This window comes from Columba livia, chromosome 14 (genome assembly GCF_036013475.1).
Source record: "Columba livia isolate bColLiv1 breed racing homer chromosome 14, bColLiv1.pat.W.v2, whole genome shotgun sequence".
In the NCBI taxonomy this organism is placed as follows: domain Eukaryota; kingdom Metazoa; phylum Chordata; class Aves; order Columbiformes; family Columbidae; genus Columba; species Columba livia.
Window position 1 is genome coordinate 8,409,393 of NC_088615.1, and position 20,211 is coordinate 8,429,603.

At 42.4% G+C, this 20,211-nt stretch overlaps 1 protein-coding gene across 1 annotated transcript in view; it reads left to right on the forward strand.

The window, feature by feature from the left end:
• The window catches only part of COL23A1 (collagen type XXIII alpha 1 chain), a 190,089-nt gene that overhangs the window by 117,517 nt on the left and 52,361 nt on the right, over positions 1 to 20,211 (forward strand). Inside the window, exons 3-4 of the mRNA XM_065029918.1 lie at positions 12,666 to 12,710; positions 19,754 to 19,761. Coding sequence (XP_064885990.1) covers positions 12,666 to 12,710; positions 19,754 to 19,761 — 53 coding nt within the window. The remainder of the gene's footprint in view (positions 1 to 12,665; positions 12,711 to 19,753; positions 19,762 to 20,211) is intronic.

Consider the following 20,211-nt stretch of genomic DNA (forward strand, 5'->3'; position numbering starts at 1 on the left):
GCTCCAGTCCAGACAACCTCACCACTGCGCTTGTCCCTAACACCAAACAAAAGAAAAGTTGGGTGCTTTGTACGTTTCCCTTTCTTATTTCTCTGGCCTTGAGTCCTGCTTCCACCGTATTTTGAACTGTTTTTCTCAAACTTGAACACTCTAAAATACAAGTGGAAACTGATGGTAGTATCCAAACTTAGTAACATATTGGATAGCTTTGCTCAGAATAATTGCCTCTTTCTTTTCATCTTGTCTCAATGTTTAAAGAACAACAGTACCTCATCTCTGCTAAACCTTTGAACCTTTCCTGGATATCATTTGGTAAGTTAAATTGGCAATCCAGCATTTGTTTAGCTGATCTCTAAAATGCACAGATGATAGGAATTCAAGTATCTGGAGGTAAAAAATTGCACCTTGGGGATTGTCAGAAGTAATTTAAATTTCCTGTTTGATCTTCAAGATGCTTTTCCATATTAAAAAACAAAACAAACAAAAAACCACTGCATCCCCCACACTGCTGCCTTTCTATCCTGTCAGTCCTGCTTTTTTACTTTAAAATGAGGAAAGAGAATATGTTTAGCTGTCATGTCAAAAGATTTATAGACCTATTGCTTTATAGACAACTGAAACTTTGGAGCTGAAAATGGTATAAGTACCTTTGAAAGATGCATTTGGCTGTTTGGTAAAGAATCAAGCATCTGGATGAAGCAGCTGAACAGTCACTTCATTATAGGTTCTTGAGGTGTTTGCAAGACTAGTGATCCTGAAGCAGCCAAATAAAACAAAGTATTCATCAATAAGATGCATGGAGTGAGCAAATGAACATGGTTAAACAAATCACGGTGGTAATTTTGGTAATTCATAAATTTAAGGTGCACTTGCAGAGCTCCACACTATACCTCACATCCTGGAAAGCCGTCAGCTAAGCTGCACGCTTGGAAGCAGCTTGGTGCAACACCTTGGCCCAGCAGAACTTTGGTCTAAAATGAAGTTGTTACCAAAATATTTCCCAAATGTGTGATCAATATATCATCCTCTCTTTGCACTTCAATAAAAACAACCATTGCCACTGAATTCTGGGCTAGAGCAGGCCAAAACATGGCAGGAAGGGGGCTATAGCAGAGTTTGTCTTTGCAACTTTTGTATTTATTGGCTGGTGCCGTTTCATTAATTACGATGGTTCCCCACCTTGTGCCACCCACCTCCGAGGCATGGCGTCTGCCAAAGAAGTGTCAGTGTGCTTTCTGGGATCTCAGCTATATTTTATACGTGCCAGGGTACCTTCTTTTGGTTTTGGGTTTGTTTTTTTCCCCTCCCCTTGGTTTACCTACAGCTGTTTTATACCCAGTGTCATTGCCAACCATGCACTGGGACCCACAGTCTCAGCCTGGAGCAAGCTACCCATCACCCTGACCCGATCTCTGCGCACGGTCACCTGGCGCTGGGCATGACCAAAGGGAGATTTCGCATCTTGGGGGTCAGGTATCTTAGATTTGAGTTGATTTGCCATCTGCTGGCATTTGTAATTAATCTCTGGGGTGGCATTTTGTATTTTATGGGGTTGCCCAGAGGCTTGTGCAATTGTTGCTTGTGTCCAGCCGGAAAGTAATTGTGCTCTTTGATTTTATTTTTATTTTTTTAATCAATGCCTTTATGTTAACTGTCATGCTTCTGCTTGTTAGTTGGATTCAGACTTGACACGGATTAGCATTATGGCTGGAAGCCTAATTCTTTAAAAAGAGACAAAAATGCTGCTCAGAATGTAGTCATTAATTGCTTTTATTTATCAGAATTCTTAAGTGTGGCCATTCAGAGCTCAGCTAGCAATTTTAACCGCCTCAGTGTGTTTCTGCTGGAAGCTGTGCGGTGCAGGTCAGATGCACAGCAGTAAAAATTATTGTATTGTTTTGATCATTCGCACTTGCTACAGGAATCACTGTATTCTTTCTATGGAGTGAATATGACTGTAGCATGTGCTGGTTGTGTCTGTATAATGGAAACTATATTTTCCGTAAAAAGATCATATATTCCTTTTTTGGAAGGGTCTGAGGTGGACGGGAAAGCAAACAGAGGAAATCTGGTGCTTGCCCGGGGTTGTCAAGGAGAGAAGGTGATTGGACCTTTAATTATATTCTCAATTAAAATGAGGAGCAGTTTGGTGATTAAATCTTCTGCATGGTGAAAACTCAAGATGTAAATGTTGCATTTCAACACACAGCGAAAACCCAAGGTCTTTAAAAATGAAAGACTTTTTTTTGCCTCTCTGTGTCTTCTGTAAAAATTTTTCATCGCTGATTTCATTGCGTTATCAGGACTGAAATGAGAAACACTGCTTACGAGCAAATATAGCATTTGAATACAGGCCAGGAATTCCTTTTAGAGTATAAGCTTTTGTGTGAAATAAAAGCCAAACAGCTGCTCACAACTTAAGTCTGAGTAAGTGATCTAATGCTATTGCTCTGGTCTCAAATTTGAGGCTAAATTGTTTCTTTGCCAAAGACCTTGTGCCAACCTACCTGGTCCCAATTTGTGAGAACAAAGTACATTGTTTCTGCTGCACTAGGAGTGAAATAATTTTATTTGACATTTTTTTCCATTATAATTTCGGCCCTGATATGGGAAACCTCTATGGGGTTGAGACTCTACTTCTCACCTTCAGTCCTCCAAGATACATCTCAAGTAGGAAAATACCTCCTTGTGAAGGCTAGTTCAGCATGATGTATGGGTATATCTTAATATACCTGAAGACTCTTTTTTTTGGCCATTAATGTAATTGCCTTTTGATTTATTTTGTTCTTTTTTTCCTCGGATCTTCTTTTCTCTCCACATCCAGAGCTGGTGGAGCGTTAGGTGTGATTAAGCCTTTTGGAACAAAAGCTTCCACAGTCCTCAGGGAAGAGCTTAATTTGGGACAAGATAGATATCCACAAGTGACATAAGCAAAAGTTTCTAATGACTTTGGATGCTCCTAAATGCAGGAGATAACCAGAAGCTGGTATAAGTGGGGTAATTGAATTTCAGTTTTCCAGTTCCTCCTCCATAGCACCACACTTGTGCATTATTGGGAGGATGGAAGGAATGTTTAAAATAACTAAAAAACCACACAGTGGTGTTTAAACTTAAATCAATTATTTTCATGCTTTAGGAAAAGAAAGTCAAATTACCAAGAAGGGAACTTCTCTAACTATGGAAAAGGCAGAATATTTCCTACAACCCACTTAGGCGTGGACTGGATCTCTCAAATACGCTGTTTTGCACTTGTGCTTTCACAAAAGGTTTTAATTTCCAAAGAATTTGAATTGTGCTGTAAGTGCACACTTAGAGCTTAAGGTCCTGTAAGATCTATTGCCAATGTGTAAACAAAGGGGAGGAGAAAAACCTATTGGCCAAGAAATGCTGTGTCCTGTCCCGTGACAGTGACTGCCTTAGCTGGTACCCAGAGAAATCTCAGAGCAACCACAGCCTTATTCATCACAGAGCAAAACAGAGGATTTACATGCTTGTTCTAAAAATAGTTTATTTTCATATAAACTAAAAATGAGGATGTTTGAAGCATGTTTTATTTAGAAGTTTACATTGTTATTGAGCCTTCTTCTATCTAAAAAAAATAACCACAGTTTTTCAGAGTTTAGATGCGTTATTGTAATAAGGACTTGTATGCACAGAAAATGGGAAAAATTCCTGAAGTCACCTGGTCTGTATCCCACATATGTTCAATCATTCACTCAGTACCCATGGTGCTGTTACCTGTTTCTTCTGTTTGCTCTTCCATCCCACCAATGGCCATTTGGGAGCTGTTTTCCTGATGATGAACAGTATCATTTTGCATCTGTTGCCACTGTCCTTGGACAATTCCTAATCTCTGCGAGGTCATAATGATGTCAATAATAGCTCTTTCCTGTGTGCTGAGTAGCATTTTAGCAGTACTGCTCAGAGTGCCTCTCTCAGCGTTGTTCCACTGACCCATTTACTGGGAGAGCAGAGTTCTTGATGGATTAATCACATCTCCTTTAAATTACATTGTCAAAAAGATCATTTGTCTTGTGTGTGTTATGACTGACAAACAGTAAGTTGAATAACATGCAGTCAATAATCATCTACCATACTAGTCTGTGCTGCAACATGGTTCTTCTTGTGAAATCCTGTCCTGAAACCATCAGCCGTGGCTGCCTGACTTCACAGGTAACTGCATGTTCCTTGATCCCACGTGGTGCTGGGTGAGATGCAGCGTCCTGAAGCATCCGTGCTCCAGGGGCCCCTCCAACAGCTATGCCAGGAGAAGGGTCACACTGTAGGCAAGAGAGGAGTTTCTTGTCTCTTTTTTAATTGTCCTAGCAACTGGCTGCTTGCAGATGGTCTGCTTTCTTACATGGGCTTTTCCTTGGATATTTAAATGCAGTATGAATCCACACACCAGTTTCATTTGGGGTGTTTGGGGGAGGATCACCTGTGTCCATCTTTCATCACTTAGCTGTTGAAGGCAGTGTTGTGGTTTTGCTGGGCATTTTATATTGGGTAAAATTATTTTGAAACAAACTTGTTAATATCCATAGTTTAGACACTTATTTGTGTGACACTGGTGATAAAATGACATGATTCATTTTTTTGTTTTGTGTAGCCTTAAATTTCAGGCTCATTGCCTGTTGTGCTTACTGGAGACTGCAGGCTTTTTGAGAGCAAAACCAGCATAATACCATTAGTTTTCCAAAATCAGTCGTTGTTGTTTGTTTATGTTGAACTTGGCTGGGAGCACACAAACACCAAATGGCTGCCGTAGTTGGTCTGGAGCAAAAATTAAACCCCTAATGTTGTATTCTCCTGTTTTCCTTGATCTGCAGCATCTGCTGGGGGATGAGTGTGCTGGTGATAGTTTGCTGGTGCCATCATGCAGAAGGAAATATCCCTTGCTATGGCACTTTCTGTCTGTATATATTCTGCCCAGAAGGGATTTTGCTGTTTGGGTTTTGTTTCACTAAGATGTGCTTTCACTCTCTTTTTTGAAGCATATGGCATTGTGAATCCTCGGTCCAGGGTTAATGCTGTTAATGGAAAGAGAAACGGCTCCAGAAGCTGACTTCATATATATTTGACAGGCTATTCCTGATATCTCTTTCTATAAAGGATGTTGCTTGTGGGACAACATGTAGAAGATAAGGTAGTTTTTAAAGAGGTGGAGGAAATGCCTTCTGCGTGCAGAAAACTTGGGGGGGAGAGAATTGAACAAAAATAAAATGTTTCTTGTGAGACCACAGGAGGAAGAAGTTAACAGCTTTTTTAAAGATGCTGGTATTGTGACATGTAATAGTGCAGTGTTGGACGAGTTTCAAAACAAGAAAACTTAGAGTTTTATGTTAAACTTGATTTGCAACATGGAATCAAAATCTGTTGGTGATATTTAGCATGATCACTGTGGGCTTGCACTTATGATGAGCTTGGCCCTGTCCCTCAGATGCTTTATGGTTTGCACATGGCAGCTTGCACACTCCTTTTTAGGAAGCTGAGAAACAAAGAGTGTGGAAAATCCTGCCAAAATGGGCATTAACCATAGACTACATCCACAAATGTGTTCGTGCAAGAATAACATTTAAATACAAAGTATGTGATTGTTTGCTTAAAGTCTCTAATGTATACACTTCTCTATAGTTACTGGGATCTTTTCTGGATATACGAGAAACCACATTATTCAGCTGCTCTCAAAGTCTTGAATTGCTGATTTCTCTTCTCTTGCAGTCTTTGCATACTGAATGATATTGAAAAGGACAAATAATTACTTTTTTCCTGTGGGATCCTGGCTCTGGAATGGCTAATTCTGATTGTAGATAATACACATTAACTTTGAGTACTTCCGTGCTCCAAAAATGCAATTCATCAAAACCCAAGTACTTTGTGTCAGATCTGAATGTTTCACGAGAGATTTTGTAATCCAACATGTCAAACTTGTTTAAATGTGAGATTGTAACTGAAAGCCAAAGGAAGCAATAAGTGCTTCGTTATCTTGCTTACCTTACAGAAGTGTCTTACAGTTCTTGGAAAGAAGAAAATTATTGTGTTTCTGCAAGAAATACACAACTATCTCAGGCGTTGCCAACATGTGCGTATGCTGCTTGTGTTTGTAAGCAGGCTGGTGTTCCGTAGGGGCAAACGTAGTGACTCCAGCCCAGCAATGCTTGGTTCCAGCTGCTGAATAACTCCATGCAACTTGGTTGCTGGTGACCTCTTGCTTCTTCCCAGAGGTGGCTTTGTTTTAGCAGTCATTTGAGCAGGGGGAAAAAGCCTAATTTATAAATGCTTGCTAAGAAAGCAGACTTTGAGGGTATCTGTTTCCTCATCTGTTCCAGGCAGTGATGCTTTAAGTTACCTAGTGCTGAGGATACTGTAAGAGTGATGAATTTTAGTCAAATGCTACCGGAGGACTCCAGTGTGAGTTTGGCATCGCTTCTGTTCACCTCAGTCTATCACCACATGGTTTTCTAGCTTGTATCCAAAGCAGGAACAGGAGTCTCTGTTCATTTTCCGTGTTCATGAAACTGTACCTGACTTGCCTAACCAGTAAGTCTCCGAAAAGAAGAGACTGTGACTTGCTTGTGTTTTCTTAACCTTTCTTGGTGTTTTTAGTGTGTAGGAGCATATCGGCATGATGCGCAGAGGTGGTCGCTGTTCTCATAAAGAAACACGAAACCAAATACGTGTGTATGTTTATGGTAGACACTTAGATTTTTCTGAAAGACTCTCAAAGTTACCGTCTCAGTTCAGGGCTCATCCTGAAGCAGCTGTCTCGGTGCAGACGTGGGAAACTGAAATCTGCCACAAAAACCTTTCTACCTTGCATATAGCAGCCCCCACAGCTGCCAAAATATTCATCTTCTTGTTTTAAAAATAAAGGGGGGGTATACTGGATACATCTGCTCCTGCCCAGCGCTGTGCTGCAGCTGTGCCAGCATACTATCTGGATAATAGCCCGAGTCAGACCAGCCATAACAAGAGGGGGGAAAAAATCCCATGTTTGATTTAAGTGCAATTGTGGCTTTATTCCAGTCATTTCTTAATTTATATCTCAAATTCAGTTTATCTTCGTGCCCTGGTGACTAAACAAAAGAGCTGTGTGCACTTGACTGTTTGAAGAAGCTGTCTCTAGGGGGGTGGGAATTATTTAAGGGAGTGTGTGTGGGGAAATCCAGAGTACTGAGCAGCACCATCTCAGTTGTTTTAAATGGAGCATAATCAGCACTTCGAGTGGTTTCAGTATGTGTGTGTATATCATTTCACTCTTTGAATGAGTGTGAATGTATTTTATACTTTTCTTTTACTCTACCCAAGGGAAGAAGGGCTTCCGTTAGCTACAATTAAGGAAACGCTTAACCACTCCAAATTTGCTTCTGGTCTTGAAGAGTTGTGCTGCTTTGAGCTATTAAGCTTTGTGTGTAGGCTTCGTCAATGCTGGTGGATGTTGGATTTGGGACTTGGATTTGCTCTGCCCCATCTTGCTGGGAGGGTTTAAGACTCTGCCCCCCACCTGTGCATCCCATCCCATCCTCTCCCTGGATATTCCTCATTTTTAGCTCAGCTGTAGGTGAAGGAGAGTTTGTGGCTGGTAAACCTTTAGTGCTGAGGTGCTTTAGCCAAAACATATCTTAAATGTTGCCCCTTTATTATTCCAGCAATAACAGCAATATTCCCATTTGGTTTCTAGAGCAGGAATTTTCTTCCCCAGGGTTGAGTGCAGCTCCCTGACATGTTGTGAGGAAGATGCTTGTGTGCATCTTTGCTCAGAAAGGCTGTGTGGAGTTGCAAGAAGGAAAAGAAATATATTGCTTGTTCTGTATCTTTGAGAGAAATTGGGTCACGTATTGAACTGCAAGGAGCTTTCCTCAGCTAGCAACCAGAGGATGCTTTTTGGGTGGTTTTTCTAGTAACATTAAACATAGCCCAGGATTTCAGGGATCTTTCGGGGCACTTGGGCCAAATTTGAAATGAATCTAGGTTTTTGTGTTTCATTTTATTTGGAAAACTTCTGTAGACTGTAGGTGCTGCATGTTTCCAATCTGCATCTGGTATTTACTTTGAATGTTTGTGTCTTTGGAATCCAAAGCCAAAACGTTTCATGCAAAGTGTTGTGACCCAAAACTGTTTAATCTTAGATCTGTGTTCTCAGAACCCATGGCCTGACTTGAGCATCTGATGAGTATCAGCTGAGCAAGCATCGCAGAATCTGACTTCTGCCCATGAACCATAAACCTTTTCCCTAGGGAACAAGAGAGTAAATTGGCCTTGGTGCGGGAACAGCCAGCGAGACCGGGGCCGCGGTTTCCTTGTGCTCAATACCAGACCCTGCAGCACGCTGCTGCGAAGATCGCCTTCCTTCTAAGTGAAGCCATATGAAAAAAAGAACAACACTTTTTTTGAGAGTGGCTGAACCAACCAATTTGTTCAAGCTACTCTTCTTGATGGCTTATTTTTAGCTGAAAAAACACTGATATTTTGAAGGCAACTTGAAAGGTGCCAAAAGGGAGGAAGGGAAAACAGAATCAAAACCATATCAAGCTCACAAATGAAAAAAACAACAACAAAAGCCCCCCCAAAACCCCAAACAAACAAACGCAAGCATGTGAGCAGGTGGGCCCTCCAAAATGGTGTAGAACGTGTTAGAGCGTGTTGAGTTAGATGTGAGTTCATCTAGAAAATAAGTAAGCTCAACATTTATGATGAATAGGTCACAAGGCAATCGTGCTTGTGAGGGGAAAAAGTCCTCTGATTTAAAGATATCCAGTAAGATAGGTCTTCATTTCACTTGGCCAAGGTTTTTGCTTGAATGTTGTTCTTAATTTGTTCTTTGTATCAATGTACGCCAAAAAAGTCCCTGAGAGCCTTAGGCTTGAATCAAGAGATGGGTGCAGATTTATGGTTAATATGTCTGTCTGTATGTTCTCGGTGGAAAAGGGTGATGTGTCTGAGAAAAGTAAGTGGAAAGATAGCGCAAGCCTGGTGCCACAAGTTCTTAGGTAAAAATGTACTTCACTGGATAAACATTTTAAAAGCATTGGCTGTCTTCAGTGACGTTTTGCTGTGTTGTGGTGTCAGACTGTCTTTCTTGCTGGCGTTTTAGATTCATCTTATTCTTGATGAACATGGATTTAAGCTGTTATGCCCAGCAGAGAGGCAGGCAGCAATGTGCCCCTTGAACTGAATTGTCATGAGCCAGCACTGTAGCCTCCCAAGCCTGGGAACATGGGTCAAGGACGAGATTTGATTTAATTATGATGGATAAAAAGATGTGAAGCACATGTAGTGCCATAGACCTGTTTTGCTGGTATTGATGGATTATAGAGTTCATAGAGCAGCCTGATTTGCGGTTATCCAATTTGCAATGGGGAAATTAGTTCACACAAGGTAATTTACTGCACTGTGGACAAGTACTTGGTTTTTGCTCTTAACAATATCTTAAATGAACTATAAAGCGTTGTTGATTTTTAATATTTCATTTACTCACCCACAGTAGGTGACATAAGCGGCTGCTACCCTGCAGAACCGCGAAGTCAATTCAGTCTATTTACTGTGAACTTTTTACCTTGTTTCTGAGTAGCTGTTCTTTAGATGCATCCATCAGCTCTTCCTTATAATGCTTCCAAAGAGCAATATGTTTCTTTCCCTGCCTTTGTCTTTGGGTTACTAAATCTATCATCTCACTGGAAAGCTTAACGGTGTTGTCAGAAATTGCATTTTATGTCCTGGATTAGGGCTGTTTAGCTTGAACGTGACAAGTTGTTTAAAAATAGACTGTTTTATGCTTTGTATTCATTCTCCTCTCCAAAACTGTCTTTCAGAACAATGTAAATAAAGAACTCCCAGAACTGATACAGGGGAGCTGGCATGCTTAGCAGAAAAGGCTCAGCTATTACCCAATTGACATTAATGTAACATAAATCTTAATTATATTGAACATGCATCAAGCTGCAAGGTCTTAGGAGATGGAGTCATTAGGTAACAGTTTACAGTGAACATTTATCTTCAAACAAATTCCCAGGCCTCCTTAATTCCCTTTGTAGTCTCTTAAAGGCGTTGGAAATGAGAGGTGTAATATGGATTCACTTTATGCCCAGCTCTTTTAGCAGTATCCAAAGCTGACCCCTCAGCACAAGCTAGAAATGGCTAAAATAATTATTTCCAATCATGTAGACCACAGACTTAGTCCCATCTGCACAGGACGAGGTTGCAGACGACTCTAGGGTGACTCTGCATGTCCTCTCTCTGGGGAGCAGAGAGGTCTCTGTCCTACTCACCCACATCTGCACCATAGGACTGTGACTTGCAAGTCTTGCCCAAACTGCATACTGGGTGGGATGTTCTTCCTTTTAATCCCCGCAAATATTTACTTTCCTCAGAGATGTTTCCATATTCCATTATGACAGCAGGATTCTAGATGTTTCCAAAATACTACTTCTTTTTTCCACCAAATTGCTTTCTTATCTGTTATCTTTCTTATCTGTTTTTATCTAAACAGCAAGTAAAACAGATGATAATGGATTTTTTTTTTTCTCTCAACTTTGGTTTATCTCATGGTTTCCACAAGCATGCTATACTTGTAAATTCATGTGCTACACCCATCTTACAGATTTTCTTGAAGACTAAGGAAAGAACTAAAAGATCATAGAATCCTAGAACAGTTTGGATTGGAAGGGACCTTCAAAGCTCATCCAGTCCAACCCCCCTGCAACAAGCAGGAGCATCTTCACCAGCTCAGGTTGCTCAGAGCCCCATCTGGCCTGGCCTGGGATGTCTCCAGGGATGGGGCATCTACTGTCTCTCTGGGAAACTTGTACCAATGTAGGCAATAGTGAAGTTTTCCCTTTTGGAATGAAGAATTAAGAAATACCTTAAATTAAAAATAAATGTAATACTGATTTTAGTATTTTTTTTAAGCAGAATCTTCAGTTTCTCAGTTTTCTCACATTCTCAGTTAAGTCTTTGACCTAAGCTTTAGTTGGGAGCACCAGCATTCACCTTTCAATATCAGTGCTCCTCTAAATTGCCTAAAAACATCACTACCAGCTCATTAGTCACTTGTTTAAAACCTTTGCCTTCCTCTCCTACAGCTTCACTAGGACATTTCCTTCTCCTGAGAAACCCCAGGCTTTCTCATCCCTGCTAGCAGAAGAGAAAAAGTAAAATCATTATGGATTAAATGCGTCCAGGAGGAGTCTATCTCCAGATACAGAAGGATTAAGCAAGGCTTAAGTTTCAGGCTGTCGGGGCTCAGGCTCTGCCTGGGGATCAGACCACCACAATTAGCCAAAAGGGTGGTACAGGTAGATTAGCTTTAATTACTTGGTTGTGTCCAGTCTCTGACGTAGGAAAAGGTGCTTCATCAGTCTTGGTTCCCCTCCTTGGATTAAGGATGGAGGGAGTAAGTGTTCTTCCTGGTCTGATGCAGTGTAATAATTTACCTGATTTCAAGAATTAAAGAGGCTGAAGATATGCCCTTTTTATTTTCTTTCTCTCCCATGCATGTTATCTCCCAAGCCCTGTGAGGTCACGCTGGGCTGGAAGTTGCCACCCCCATAGCGAGGGGAGCCCATGGGGTTTGGAGCAGCCGCTGTAGCCCCGGTGAGGGACAGATGAGCTGGGTGGAGGCAGCACTGCACAGTTTGTCCAGACTTCAAAGAGAAAAACTCCAGGCCATGGCTGGAGATGCAATTACACATTTGGGTACGGAGATGTTTATGTAGAAGGAAATCTTTGTAGGAGTGCCGAAGTATTTAATGATCTTTGTTTATTGTCTTTTAGCCTTAAAGCTAAGAAAAAAAAAATAAAGCAGTAGAAAGGAGAAGAAGCAGTGTAGTTTCACAAATAAAAAGTGAGCTCTTGCTTTTTGTTGTTAACATTGCTGTCACCCAGCAAGTGCTCCCCCAGAGCTGGCTGACTTGCTGCAGAAGGCTACAAAGAGTGGCTTTTGTGTCCCCATCTGGCAGATGTGAGCCACGGAGGGGGCAGCTGCCAGCGCCAGCCCAGAGCCTGCAGCACGAGGGACATGGTGTGACAGCTTTGTCGGGGACCTGGCTACTCAGTATGTGCCAGAGCAGTGTTCTGCACCCACGTGTGTTTGTATTAAGTGCCTTATTTTCTTGATTAACAGTATTTTGTCACTTGTGTTATTTTATCGACCACTGAGCCATTGCTATCCAGAAGAGTAAGAATACAAGCAAGTTTCATATCTGAAATTATAAATGTATAATGAGATATAGGCTGTGTTAGCAGTCTGCGCAAAAACATTTTCTGACTCAGATAATTATTAGTAGCAAAAAGTTTCTGTTTCCCTTTTTAATACCTTAAACATTGTGATTTGCAAGCCTCTAACATCCATGTGCAGTGGGCATGGAGTGCACAGGACTGCCAGCCACTCTGTGAAGATTTTTCCAGAATTTTGGAGCATTTAAGACCTGGTTCCCTCTACTGCATGGCCAATGCTAGTAACTTCCAAACCTGCTGCCCAGCTTCTTAGGAACCTGGCCTCAGCTTTTCCACCAAAATCATGCGTTCTGGGGGGGGGGAAGTGGTATTTAAATGTACAGCCTGCTGTTTTCTCAGTTGTTGGGAAAGGGGGGTAAGACACGAGGCGCTCTGGATCTGAAGGGAAAGGTGTGGGATGTCGCTAACCCTGTGCTCTCTGCTTTCCACAGGCCCTCCAGGGAGGCGGGGGAAGCCCGGCCGGCGCGGAGAACCCGGTAAGCATCGCCTGGCCCAGCCACGTCACTGGGTGCCCCACGGGTGTCATTGGGCTGGGTGGTAACCCTTCAATAATGGTGCTGGTCACCTTCACCTGGGCTGTGGAGCAGGGGCTTCCCGCGTCCCTGCGTGATGAATATAAAGGTTTTCATAAAATTCCCCAAATAAAACCAAACCCTAAAAAAAAAAGAAAAATTAAAAAAACCTTCACCAGAACAAAACTCAAACAAAAAAAACCCTCAAAACACCCACTGTTGTCGCATATTTATTAGTCCTTCCATTTCTCCCTTGTGGCATTCAGACCCATTTTTTACCGCATCCAACAGTGTGAATTAGCACAAAAATATAGAAGCCCAGCAGCTGTGCTAGTTGAGAGCTGCGTGCTGCTGCTTCCCAGCCTATGGACACGTCTACACGTTGCCTGCAGGTCCTGTGCTTGTGCTGTTTGGTGTCCACATTTCAGAGCTGGGGATAAACCAAACCTCAGCCACCAGCCGTGGGCACGTCCCCTGAGTGCTCGCGGTGCCCTTCGACCAGGTGAAACCACAGACTGGTCTCACTGGGAATTTTTATTTAAGCTAGTTATGTATTCTAATTAAAAGCTTCTGTAATTTTGTTATCTGGTGGTTTGGGGGTTTTGTTGTTGTTGTGGGGTTTTTTTGCTTGTGTGGTTTTCTTTTGTTTGTTTTTGTTTGTTTTGTTTTTCCTGGCTTGTGAAATGGGAAAGCACCAATCCCCTTCAGCTGGGAAGTGCTGTTTGCATTCTGCTGTTTGGTTCCTAGTGCTGTTGGAGAGGGGTAGAGACACGGTCAGTTTTGCTCTTCCCAAGGCAAACAGTCACACAAGGATATACCTCAAAAGCCACACGGAGTTTGCAGCTGCCTCTGCATGTTGGAAAGCAGCAGGTGATATTTCACACACCTCAGCTTTTAGGTTATTGAACATTGAGAGAACGAATAGGGACCAGGTAGAATTTATTTAGCGAGGAGGCTGTTCTGTGCTGCCCATTGCTATGGCAAATAGGCAGCTGGGTTTTAAAAAAGGGCAGCCTAACTTAACCAATAATTTGAATGATTTTTTTAACTCTGGGGAAAGGAAATTAGGGGGTTTGGGCTGTGGACTGATGTCGATGGAAGGCAGGCAGGTGTTCCCCTTCTCTCTTCCACTGATGGTATTTCACAGTGCACCGTGTGTTTTTTGAGATATTTTTGCTCTTGAAGCATCAGGGGTTACTTATGGCCAAGGATTGGATGATGCACTCACGGGGGTGGTGATGGACCCCAACCAGCTTCATTAAACCCCTTTTCCTCCAGCTGGGCTGTGAGAGTAGCCACCAGGTAGCTTTGATTCTTTGTATTTGTTTATTGTTTTTTTAAATATCACTGTGCTCTTTAAAGCACTTAGAGGGGAGTACAACATTCAGCCAAGGGCACCTGGTGAGGTCAGCCAATGAATTTGGGATTAATATGCAGGCATTTATGTAAATTTTTTCCAAGGTGTGTCTTTAGCCCATACAAAAATTTAGGAGGTAGCTGTGAGCTCGAGCGTGGCCGTGACCTTCGCTGCCTTCTCCCTGTTTCATGTGAGAGCTCTGAAAAGCGATGGTTGCTCTTGTGCTGCAGCACATCTGCAAGTGCTTCTTGAGCATCCCTCTGACAAAGTGGGAAGCTGCCAGGGAATCAACACAGGACCAGCAGGAAAACAAGCATTATAAAATAAACTTTAAAAAAAATCATTAATAATAACTTATGATCTTCTTTGAATTTTTCTGTGATTGTGGAGGAAAATCCGTTTAATGCAATGCAACCTCCCCAGATTGTTCCACTGGATTGCAGATAGAAAAGCAGAGAGCAGACATCCTGTGTATATTGGTTTTGGCCAAGCTGCCAGATGTTTGTTTTCATAGATAGCTTGAATATATATTTCCATATTTGTTTGAGAACCTGACCACACATAAACCAGGTCCTTGTTCCTTTGCTACAGCTGATAAATGTGAATAAAACTTTGTTTGCGTAGCATGATAGTGTCCATCCCCAGGGACCCTGCGTGGTTATAGCTTTACAACCTTGAGACAAATGTTGTTGTAGAGCCAGAAGGCTCAACGCTGTTCTTAGCCCTGCCAAAGGGAATGTTTTTTTCTGGCAATTGTTGAAATGGTTATGTTGAAAAACTTTTTCTGCTTTATATTGAAACTTTGAAATTATGTCTCTTAGAAAGAAACAGAGACACCTTTTAGAGATCATTCTGTCCCTTTTCAATCGCATCTTCTTGTTGATATAAACCAAGACTGAATTTTACTTTTTTTCTCTTGCTGTGTTGGATTAATATAATTTAAAAAAAAAATTAATCTGACAGCTCTGTTTCTCTAAACTAAGAATTCATCATCCTTGAAAGCATGCTGAGACAACTGCTCTCTACCATAGAAAGACACCATACCATAAAAAAATTGATTTAAAAACACTTTTAGGAAAAGAAAATATAACTATTTAGACTGTTTGGAAGTGGGGCAAGCCTGGCTGCATGTGCTTCAGAAAGCACTGACCAAAATGTGGGTGTGAACCACTACTGCTGCCTCCTGATCCCCACCCCGGGGAGATGCTGAGGGCAGGCGGTGGGTCCCACCAGGGCCCTGCCTCTGGGCTTGGTTTAGTTTATTTTGTTATACACAAGCATAAACACAGTAATTTCCACCCCGGGGAGTCTGCGGGCCGGGGGAGGCTGTGCTAAACCCCAGCCTTTCCTCGTGCTTCATGTCTCTGGCGGTAGCGTGAGCTTCCCGTGGTGGCACGGTCATCCCCGCTGTCATCTCTTCCTCAGCCTCAAACGTGAACACCAGGTACCTGGGGAGCGTTTCTGCCACTGTCAGTCCAGCTGAACAAACCAAGGACTACTTGAGTCAAATGGCTCCATCCGACCCACGTTAGTGACTCCAGCAGCCATCTGGCCCTGTGGGAATCACCTCCGTGGCTGCGGCCGGGGAACAGCAGACGTGTTCCAGGGATGGAGTGGCTGCAGTGACAGTCACCTGAGCACTGCCAGTGTGGGAGAGGTTGCTTTTAAAAACCAATTTATTCTTCTGTTGCTACCATGAGGCCAGGAAGCCCACACCAGCAGCCTCCTTGGGGACGTGTCAGTCCCAGCATGGCTGTACCTGCACCCATCTCCACTCCAGCCTCTCCCAAGCTCCATCCCATCCCACCATGTCCTGTCACGCTTATTCCTGCACACGAGCTTCGGTAGTTTCTTGTGCAACTGGGAGGCAAGCACAGCTTTGAAGACCCATGTGCACCTACCCGTGGAGATGGCGTATGAAAAGAAAAACACATTTTAATACAACCTCATGTGGGATTTGCAGCCTTCTCCGAGTGCGAGGTGGAAGGAAGGCTTTGCAGCACTAGCTGTTGTGGCTGGTCCTGACAGCCAGCCTGCATTCTCAGATACAGTTCTCTTTCCATGCTAAAGGCAAAAATCAGGTTTAATGTCACGTTAGCTTATTTTTTCAATGTGATATGTCCCAGTGAGGATGCAGTTCAACTCGTTTAAGTGAGCATTTGTGAAATAACATGGAATTTCGCAGGGAACCTGGGCGGGTTTCTTTCCCCTCTTGCTGCCAGCTGGTGCTGCGTGAGCGGGATGGGGTATGGCCACACTGCACTCCTCTGGGGCTTTGTGTTTCTTTTTGTAAAGATTGATACATACTGGGGCGTTTCTGAAGGGTGAATGAGTAATCGGATCCAGGATTTGGGAATTTAGTTAGTTAAGGTATTAGTTCAAAGTCTCTGCACAACTAGATGGTGGGAGACGGTGCTCATGTCTCTCACAACGACGTGCTGCTTTCTTCCCGACTTGAAGACTGATCTGAACCTCAAAATCCCTCAAGTAAAACCAGGAGAAAATACACCTGAAATGTGAAGTCTGGGAGGCCTGTGAGTGCATCTCTGCTCTCCTTGCATGAAGCAAGAGCTGGTTCTAGATACAAACCGATACACAGCCGATCGCTGTGGGCCAGTGCGCATTTGCATCGAGTCTGCGCAGCTTCAGCAGCAGGGAGGAAACGTGGGCCATTTTATGCACAAAATTGCCCTTACAGGTAGGCCTGGAAGGGCATTTTTCCATGAAGTGTTATTTCATTGGAAAGTGTTGACTTGGCAAAACTGCCATTTCTGGCAGTAAAAGTTTTGTTTCCAAAATTTTTCGTTTTCAAAAACAGTTGTAGGGAAAATGTTTTGAAATTGTTGAAATGGAATGAAAGAGTCTTCTGCCCAACATGCCATGGCTTTTTCTTTCCCAATGTACATTGCACTACAACTGTTCTTTAATTTGAACTTCTAAGAAAATTTTGAATCAACGCTTGTTTTGTTTTGTGGGGCTGGTTTTGGATTTCAGAGGAGGTTTGTGTTGGGTTTTTTGGGAGGTGTTTTTTTTGTTTGTTTTTTACAGCTATTCTGTTTACAAAATACCCTGATTTGGAATAGGGAAGACTCTAAAACTCTTTTTAAGGAATAAAAGCAAAGCAATTTCTATGCGGGGAAACATTTCTCTCCCAGCCCTACACATACTTGAACGCCATATTTTACACGTTAAGAGCCTTTGGCCATGTGATCGTGTGGACAACTGCAAATATACCATTGGTGTTATTCAGTAAACCTGTGTATGCATATATGTGGGTAAATCATGCAGAACTTTGTATTTATTTGGAGATTTTCAAATACCTCTTGCAGACTAAGGTACTATGTGTTCACTCCCAGCAGTAGAGCAGTAACGTATGGAAAAGTAAATCAATTGTAGACCAAAACTTGTACTTTTGCATGTTGTCTTCCTCCTCTTCCTTCTGAAATAAGCCACCAAGTTATTTCTTGTGGAGTTTTAAATACACAAAGGCTGTTTCTAACTTTTATTCATCATAGTAAAAATTTCTAAGTGGTTTCATTCTTCCTTTGGAGCTCTTGAACTGATTCTCACTAGTCAAAATTATTAGCAGTAAATTCTGCCAAATTTCCCAGAAAGGAGCAAGTCTCCTGTGCAGTGTGTCCACACTGAGGAGATGGCCAGGTGGGGGCAGCCCTTGGGTGCACCATTGACTCCTTTGTCCTTGGCTTGTGAAATATTTTACTTTCTTCCGTAGCCAACAAGTGTCTTGTGGCTAGGCTTTTGAAAAACGTGTTCAACAAGCAGAAGATTATATTCTTAGGAGGAGGAGGGATAGGTTCAGTAGTTTTAACTTTATGCCTTAACGAAGATTTATCTAGCCCCATTTGGCCAACAGTACAGCTAAAGACAAGCATAACTCCACTGATGCAGATGCGGAGCATCCCATGTTGCAGATACGGACCTCCCCATCCCACTTTGATTCCTGCATTTGAGAGGAAAGCATTTTAAAAGAGCACTTGCCTGCACGTGTTGGGAGAAAACAGTAGCTGAGAAAAGGAAAAAGGCAATGAATTCCAAGGAGATTATAATTGGTACATGATTGAAATCCCATATTAAAATAATTTCCTGACTGCTTCTTATTTGAGGCTTAGTTCTGACTTTACTACAAAAGGCCTTTTGTGGGTAGCTTGGCATAAGCGAGTTAATAAATCAGGTTTATGATTCTCAGTTAATAAATTGGCTTAGAGCCACTGACTTCTGTGTTCATAAGAAATTAAACCCAGGAAAGTGAGCTAAAAGCCTGTGTGAATTTTAGCACTAAAGAAAATAGGCTTGTGGGCATGGAGGGCAATTTGGAGGTTGTCTCCTCCCCTCCACACCAACCAAGCGTTCAGCCATAGTTGTGTGCGGAGCCGACCACATTAAGCTAACAAACATAGGTTAATGGAATAATTCTGGGCAGCAGGCTCCGTCTGTCCTTTCTTGCTTCCAGTCCCCATTCTTAGGCTTTTCTTGGGTTTTACTCTTCAATGTTTTAATTTTTAAACAAATTTTTTAAATCTTGAAGAGGCATTAGCTTGAAATAACTTCTTATTTTTTATTCATGAATAAGATAAACCAAACTGTTTGTTTGGGTTTTTTTCTCTCCATTTTAATTTTTCCCACTTTTTTTTTTTTTTTTTTTTTAAATTGTGATTAGTTTCTGGTTTTGATCAGGCAGGAAACAGAGCATGAAGAAGGCCCAAACACAGGGCTATAGGCTGCCTTGCAAACGGGAGTGAAATGTGGATTGCATTATATTTAGGGGCTCAGCGTTCACCTCTGCATAGCACCAGCCTGGGCGAGCGGTGGGAAAGCTGCAGAAATTGGTGTGGCAGGCGGCACAGAATAGAATAGAGGGAAACATGTTTTCTTTATCTACTGCCCTTAATCACATTTTCAGACTGTGGCACCAGTACCCAAAGCCTATTGTAGATGTGGCAGGTTTTTCCCCTGGATCTAAGGCACCGTGTATTGACCCACCAGCTGTCTCTGAGCACAGCAAAGCCCTCGGGCAGGGGCCACGTGGAGGTGACACAGGACCGTGGGGTTGTGTGACTTGTTTTGAGCTCAGGGAGGGACGCGGACCAAATAACAGCGATGTTTGGGATCTAGGGCAGCTGTAGCAATATCCTTACCTGGTACCCCCGACACTCCTCTGCTCCTTCGGCTTTTGCAAGCACATCTCCAGCTCCTCTTTTATACTATGAAGGAAAGAAAAGCTCTGTGGTGAAAATGCACTTTTTGCTCATAGAATTCCATCTGGGTCTGTCTGCTTTGTGCTGGGGATGCTCTGCGGCTACATGTGATGGCCCAACCCATGAATGTGGGTGATGCCCTGTGATGTGCCTGCGGTCTCATAGGGCGAGAGGAAACAGAGTCACATGGGGGAAAAGATCAGGAAAAATGGGTTTATACCCCATGTAAGTGCTGCCATGCCACAGTGTGGGTGAGGTGGTCCCAAAATGGGAGGATGTGGATGATGTGAAGTATATCTGGAAAGTCATCTCATTGGAACTGAATTGAAAAGTAACAAATTGTTCTGATTTTGGTTCTTGCTATGTGCTGTTTTATCAAGGTATACTTTGTGATGAAGTGACTTTTTTCCCTTTGTTTTTCTTTTGTTTTCCAGGACCTGCAGTAAGTATCGTGGATTTTACTGTTGGATCAACAAAGTTAAGGCTTCCCCTTCCCCCTTCCCCTGCCTTTCGGTGTCATTGCAAAAGCACAGCATTTTTTGGTAGAGGTGTGTCTGGGAGCAAAATTGGTACCAGATGCTGCTGTATTTTTTTTCCACAATTGTAGACAAATAGAGAGGAGGGAAAAAGAAACTTTTAAAATGTTTAACTTGCTGCCCTGAGGGACTTCCAGTAATTTTAAACCCAGAAAATAATAAGTAAAGAAGAGTTTTCCTTTTAAAGAGTACTTTTAGTCCACTTTCATTTAGCAGAAAGAGTGTTGTACTAATATTTTAACGTTAGTGGGTTTATTGGTTCTAAAGCTCTGTCTTGCTTTTCTTATCTGTTGTGTTTCCATCATTTAATATCGTTTTGGTAGCTTCACCAGGAGGGAGAGAGGGAAAGCCGTAGC